General features: G+C 42.0%; 1 protein-coding gene across 2 annotated transcripts in view; it reads right to left on the reverse strand.

Moving 5' to 3' along the window:
• The window catches only part of PRDX6 (peroxiredoxin 6), a 10,510-nt gene extending 3,381 nt beyond the window's left edge, over positions 1–7,129 (reverse strand). The window contains exons 1-4 of one of the 2 annotated variants that reach the window (XM_017529980.2): positions 6,965–7,129; positions 2,924–3,080; positions 1,328–1,474; positions 543–587 (exon numbers count right to left, since the gene is read on the reverse strand). In XM_017529980.2, the coding sequence (XP_017385469.1) occupies positions 543–587; positions 1,328–1,474; positions 2,924–3,080; positions 6,965–7,059 (444 nt within the window). In that variant the 5' untranslated portion in view covers positions 7,060–7,129. Of the gene's footprint in view, positions 1–440; positions 588–1,327; positions 1,475–2,923; positions 3,081–6,964 lie in introns of both variants that reach the window. The other variant, XM_017529979.2, reaches the window with a different exon arrangement.
• Positions 7,130–7,198: the final 69 nt, after the last annotated feature.

Here is a 7,198-nt window from a genome sequence, read left to right on the forward strand (position 1 = left end):
GCGTGCCTGTAGTCCCAGCAACTCAGGAGGCAGAGGCAGAACTGCTTGAACCCAGGAGACGGAGGTTGCGGTGAGCCAAGATCACGCCACTGTACTCCACCCTGGGTAACGAGCGAAACTCCCAGTCTCAAAAAAAAAAAAAAAAAAAAAAAAATCTTCCATTAGGAAAAGGAATCATTCTGACCAATAATTTTTCCAAATTATCTAAAAGTTGGTAAGCAATATATAGGAAGTTTGTGTTGTATACAAAAGGTGTTACAAAGACATTGAAAACGGCCTACCAGCAAATCTTGAACTCGGCCATGTGGAAAAATCCTCCCAGTGTACCTGCGTGCCAGAAACAGAGCCCCAGGTAACACAGACCTTGTAGTTGGCCTTTAGAGACCGGCCCTTCAGGCCTTCCAGGCAAGTTGAGAAAATGCTTTTTTAAACATCTTTACCTTCCAGTCAACTGGGGTGGCAACCCTCTTTTCTGCTGTCAGCTGGAGAGAGATGACTACCCTGAGAATCTCATCAAAGTTCCTGCCAGTGGTAGCTGGATAGAGGATAGACAGCTTCAGCTTCTTATCAGGACCAAAAACAAACACCTGCAAAGCACAGAAAGGCATAAATAGGAAGAGTTCTTTGAATGTTTTTGATATTAAAGCCACTTAGAAAGCTCTGCAGTCATTAATACTGTTCAGGGGTATAAAAGCAAGACAAAACCTGGAAGGATACACCAATCTGCTAAAGTGGATGGTTGGAATACAGATAATTCTCTTCTCCCTGTTATTTTCCTAAATTTAGAAGGGAATTCTATTTGGTTCTGGCTATCCAGTAAGGAAAGCTGATATGCAAATTTAATCCAGGAAAGGCTGTGTCAATTGGGGAGGACTATCATAAAAATAATACTAATGGGAGTAGATATTGTTCCTTGAATAGTTGTACATTTATTCAGATGAGGGATTGGGTTTGTTCTCTAGTGGGCAGAGGACAGAACAAATAAAAATTTAAAAACAGCTGCCTTATGAAGAAGGACATGGCCCATCACTTTAAAGACAGGGCGGTCAGGAGAACTATAAAAAGGTTTCTCAATTCTGGAGGACATTTTGGTATAAACAGCTTTTTTTTTGTAGATTTCCATGAGCTATGAATTAAGTTGAAAAATTTAGCTGAAAACTTCAGCCACTTCACATCAGCATTAAAGATTATCAGTGATATTGTCACCAATACACAGTTATTTCATAATTGTAGCTATTTCCTTATCTCCTCTAGCTGGTATAAGCACTTACATAGGACATGCAGTCTGATCAGTTATGCTGACACAAAATGAATCTGTATGACCTACCACACGAGCTGTCACAGGCATGCCCTTTTCATCCTTCTCTGCTGGATCCAGCATGCCCAACAGGATGGCAAGGTCCCGATTCTTATCATCAATGATAGGAAAAGGTAATTTTTCTGTGGGCTCTTCACCATTGTAAGCATTGATATCCTGAAACATAAGTAAAAGGGTAAGGGGAATCTAAACCCAACACATCCTCTGAGTTTCATCCAGTTAACAGCCATCACCTTGCAAGACAGCAAAGAGGACCACATCACAGTAATTGTCTCTAAGCAATTTTAATTTTAAAAAATGAATAAATGAACACTCTTCAACCCGATTATTGCCAGGATTAACAGCAGAGTACAGTACTTGGGTTGAAACCATGGACCAAAGCCATTTTCCCTAACTTACAAGTCAATGTATATCAATCGCATGTGCTTGACATAGTGATTAGTAAAGAGTAAGCATCCCTCAATAAGTAGTTATCATTGTTACTTAACAATACATTGTAGCAAAGTCCTTAAAATGTTTTCAAGGTAAATTTAGACCACCCAATTTTAAGTAAATTCTTTTGCTAAAAGCAGATAATTCCTTCAATTAATTCATTCAACGAATATTGACTGATCACCTAAGGTGTACTGAGTAGTGAGCATTGTTCCAGCAGCGCACAAAACAGAAGTCTCTGTTCCTGCTGAGTCTACACTCTACTAGGGAGAAACAAACTAAATAATATGCAGAGTATTTGAGATGGTGACACGTGCTGAGAAGGGGACCGTGAATGTGAAAAGGAGTTATAATTTTATATAATGAGGACAAGAAAGGCGTTGATGAAATGTCCTGTGAGTTGAGACCCAAAAGAGGTGAGGGTAAGTCACACAGAGCCCTGGGGAGTGAGTCTTCCATATATGATACAGGACATATTTTGAAGGGAGAGTTGACAAGTTTGAGGATAAATCAGATGTATAATGTGAAAAAACATGAAGAATTAAGAATGGCTCCTGGATTTGGGGTGTGAACAACTATAAAAATGTAGTTGCCATTAGTTGAGTAAAACTCTGGATTTAAGAATGAGGCCTAGTTAGACATGCTAGGTTTGAGATGACTGGACATCCCTGGAGAGATGCTGAGTAGGCAGTGGCTACACAAACCTGGAAGAGTCTGGCCTAGAGATGAAAATTTGAGAATCACAGCATATAGATGGTATTTAAAGATGTGAGTGGATGAGCTCACCAAGAGAAAGAGTATAGACAGAAAAGAGAGGAGGTCTAAGAAAAAGGTTCACGTTAACTTCAGCATACATTAGGAGTTGGGAGATGAAGAATTAGTGAACAGGAACAGCTGGGATGTGGTGTCCTGGAAGCCAAAAAAGGAAAAAGTTTCAGGAGGCACGTGATCACCTGGGTTGAATGCTGCTGGTAGGCCAAGATGAGGGCTGAGAACTGACTGACCAATGGATTTAGCAATGTGATACTGTGTGTTTCAACTGAAATTTTCAAATAATCAGTGAACTTTGAACCTGAAACTTACTTGTATCTTAACCTCAAAAACCAAGTACTCTATACTTTATAACTTGATCTATAATCTCAGGCTTGAAGCACACACCAATTGATACTATACCTTGCTCCAGGCAAGATGGTCCTCGACACTGTCTATTGAAAGGGCAATCAACTTAACATTCCTCTTGGCAAATTCTGGTGCCAACTTTGCAGCTCTGCCAAGCTCTGTGGTGCACACTGGGGTAAAGTCCCGAGGGTGGGAGAAGAGAATGCCCCATCTGAAAGGAAGAAAAAAACAAGGTCACAATTGAATGAAGAGTTATCACCAACATCGCATAGAATGAAAAGTCATAACTTCTGGATCAAAAACAGGCTTTCTTTTTTTCAATGAATGCTTATGATGATATTTACTTTTAAGCTTTTCTGTTGAGTAATGCTTTTCAATCTACTTACCTCCAGAGAAGCCTATGCTTATAGCCCAATTTAATCAAAGATTTAAAATTCAAGATGACACATATTTAAAAAGACTAATTTTAAGGTGTTGCCTCCTTTAATAATTGTGGTGCCACCCTGACTCCTTTTTGGCTAATAAAATCTGTGCTATTCAAGTCAAGCAGCTTACTGAAAAAATTTAATTATTTCTTCTTATCCTTTTCTACGTTTGTTTTCCTAGCATAGACCCTGACATTCAGCTCCAATAATGGATGTCCCAGAATGCCCTGAACATCCTGGGACACCCAAACAAATGCCTGACTGCAATAATTAACAGATTATGTAATCTGAAATAAATAGGTTTCTATCCTCTATTTATATGTAAAAAAGTTGACATTTGGTTTCTTTGAAGCAAGTGGATATAAAATCTTTTGTAAAACCACTTTACTAATCTAACCTGCCAAACAGGATACCCAATATTTACACCCTGACAAAACAATAGCATCTTAACAGTTTTACGTATCTCTTCATTTGCAGTATCTTTTTCTTCTGTCTTTGGACCAAGCAGGTAGAAGACGAATAGCCTACAATGTAGATTTCTATGGCGGCAAATTCTCAGGTAAATACTAACATCTAAGTCATCATTGTCTAAGATTATATTTATAGATTGTGAACACGTTTCAAGATGTCATCAGGAAAGCTGGAGTTTTCAACTGAAAAGGAAAATTTAACCCTCAGTTCTCCGCATCCCCATCAACTTAAACCATCCTAAACCAGATGATTTAGGCAGAATCCTAAACTAGTAAATAACTAAATCTAGCCTAGATGCCAAGCCGACCTTTTCAAAGTTTCTCTGAGCACAGAGAACAAGCAAAGACAAGGGCACCTCCTTTCCACCTACAGCTGCCACTCAACTCCCAAGGTTTCAGGAAGGGAAAGACCTTCTTACACAAAGGATGGAGGGGAGGCTGGGCGTGGTGGCTCGCGCCTATAATCCAAGCACTTTGGAGGCCAAGGCGGGCGGTTCACCTGAGGTTGGGAGTTCAAGACAAAAAGGATGGAGGGCCCTATGACAAGACTGGGAAGAAAGTTGATATATTTTTTGTAAGAATGTGGAGGTGTGCACTATGTTCATTTTATTATTAAGATCAAAAAGAAGAAGATAGAGTATATCTTTTGACCTAAGTAATATCCCTATGAGTAAAATCTAGGCCTTAGATTCTATGGAAAACGATCTATTTAATGGTTAGATGAGACTTAACAGAAGGTCTCCAGAAGTTGAGAAGAAATGGAATAGGGCATTTCCTCCTGTATTGTTAAAGGGAGGATGAATTCTTTAGAAAAGTTAGGAGTTCTTTCTCCATTGTGAGTGAGTCAATAGAGACTGTTCTGCTGAATCATGAGAAAGGAACTGGTTTTAAGCCAGTTTACTGTCCTTCCCTCCCTCAGAAGCCAAAGTCCAGTTTTCCAAATGGCTACAAATAGGATAAACTCCAAGAATGTCTTACCTTGGACTTCCTTTCCCTCTAAGTCTTCCTACTGCTGCACTTAAGAGGAATTCAGTGACATTCTCCCATTTCCTTTCTTATTCATTTTCAAAAGACAAAAGGTTTCCTCCTTCAAGAAAATGGTTCCCACTTCCTAAGCCCCAGAATACCCATGGAAAACACATATTTTGTTTAGGGAAGATGTGCTAAGAAGCTGCTTCTACCACCTACAGAAACAGTGATAAAGTTCAATAAACTCACCCAATGCAGCACCCAACCTCTTTAGTTGTTTCCAATGATCAGAGGTAAGGTAGAGAGATACATTTTAATTTTTTCTCCTCAAAAATACCTGGACCAAAAATTGACAGTCTGACTTGGGATCATATACAGAACAATTTGGAAAAATCAGGCAAAAATCCATGTGTTATAAACATATAAAATACTCAAACTTCTCTTCCTGGTAAGGTAGGGAATACTGTGCCTGATCCTAGGCAGACTTGCATATTAGTTAATAAATGCAGATGTTTTTGTCGTGTTCCTAACTATGGCTTCCTGATAAGGTACCACTTTTGATCAAATCTAGATGGCTCTAGAGGCCAATAAACATTAACAAAACCCCAAAAAAGTATGGTTAGTTTAAAAAGTCACAGCATTTATAACTGTTGGCACAGTAAATATGTTTTATGGTAATGTTTAATTTATACATGCTAAGAGTTCTAGAAATATTTTATGTTTCATGGCGTTGAGGGCTGCAGGTAGAAACAGGGAGGAACACAACTCTAAAAATCCCAAGGATTGCTGGAGAAATATTACCTAAGTATGAGACTGTCCATAAGCTGTATATCTAAAGTATTTTTCTGTATTCAAGGTTTGAATATTCCATTTCTCAACCTTTTTTTTTTCAGCCTAATCCCATCTTTCAAAAAGCTTAATTTTTTCCCTGTTCAGTGGCTAGAAAAGGGACTTAAGAGGTTGTAAGGGGCTGGGCAGAATCTCTTCCTGGTTTTCTGCACAGCCCTGTCCAATCACTGACTAATTTCATAAGCTTCTCTCTTTATCTCCCTGGATACTGTACATAAAAAGGAAACAAACTGGGGAAGAATTGTCATTGTCAAGCCTTGGAGCCCCACAGTGTAGTGGGACCACGATAACCCCAGAACCATAATATAACTGGACATGCCTGGAATGCTTCTGATGAAAACTAAGCAATTTCCAGTTTGCTGATTCAGGAACTGTTAAAAAAAAAAAAAAAAAAAAAAGGGAAACACCGATTAACTACTCCTATTCAAAATGGTAAAACTGCCAAGTCAGATCACAGGTCATCAATTTGACTATCATGTGCTAGAAGCAAGGCAGAAAGTAGAGGGGACAGTGAGCGGCACACCACTGGGAAACAAAAGAGTCTCAGAGTGGGGGAGTACACGTGTCCTGGAGCCTGGAACAGCCATCACAAGCGAGAATAGGTCACTGCAGCTGATCAGTTTCAGAAAGTCCTTCCCTCTAAGGGTTGCAAGTTCTGGAATCTCTGAAGGCACACCTACACACAGAGTGTTCTTGGCTCTTCCCAAAGCTGTTATCAGATCATATCTTGGCCAATGGAGGAGGCTAGGGACAAAAAGTCTTCCGGCCACTTACTTGGCAGTTAGTGGTTTTAAATTTTACATTTTGTGCCCAGAAGCCTGCAAATACTACTGCCAACTAGAGCCAGCAGCTGTGTCCTCCACCTTTGGCTTTAGACACCCATCCTCCCCAGGGAGCAAATTCCAGAACGGAGGGTGGGAGGGAAGGCGGTGTGACCCTGGGCAATATTCCCGGTAAGTGACTGCCAATGCCGCCCCGCCCCTTCGCCCTCGTCCAGAGTACTTGCAGTTTACTAATCCGAGTTAAACGGAAAACAAACCCTCCCCTGAGCAGTGAGTTTCTAAGACCTGCAGAACCCAATTTTGTCCTCCCCACCCCCCACCTTGGCGTGGCCTTGCCCAGCCACGCCGGAGGCGGGGAGACCAGGAGGGATCTAGCAGCCCGCGCAGGACACGCCGAAGGGGTGGGTGCCAGCCCCTAGCAGCGCAGCGGACGCTTAGCAGGGGCCACACGGCCTGGCGCGCCAGAGAACCAGTGCAGAGGAGGGGGCGGGCGGCGCTGGGGGCTGAGCAGAGGGAAGGACGGAAGGGAGAAGAAATAGGGAAGGCAACCTAGTCCCGGTGCAATCGAGGCCAGGGCAGGGTTACGCGGGGGCTACTTACGAGTCTCCCAGAAAGTCATGGAAACGGATGGGGCCGACGGTGGTATTGGCCTCAAAGTTGGGAGCCACGTCCCCGAGAAGCAGACCTCCAGGCATGGCGGCGGCGGTGATGAGCTGGCGCCGCACGGAACAACCAAACGAGTGGTTCTCCCGAATAAGGAGCCTCTTTCCCGCGCGCAGATGAATAAGCGAAGGAGCGAAGGGCGGGGACTGGGGCAGCGGGGGCGGGGCCGGG

The sequence above is a fragment of the Cebus imitator genome, unplaced genomic scaffold (assembly GCF_001604975.1).
Source record: "Cebus imitator isolate Cc_AM_T3 unplaced genomic scaffold, Cebus_imitator-1.0 Scaffold62, whole genome shotgun sequence".
NCBI lineage: Eukaryota > Metazoa > Chordata > Mammalia > Primates > Cebidae > Cebus > Cebus imitator.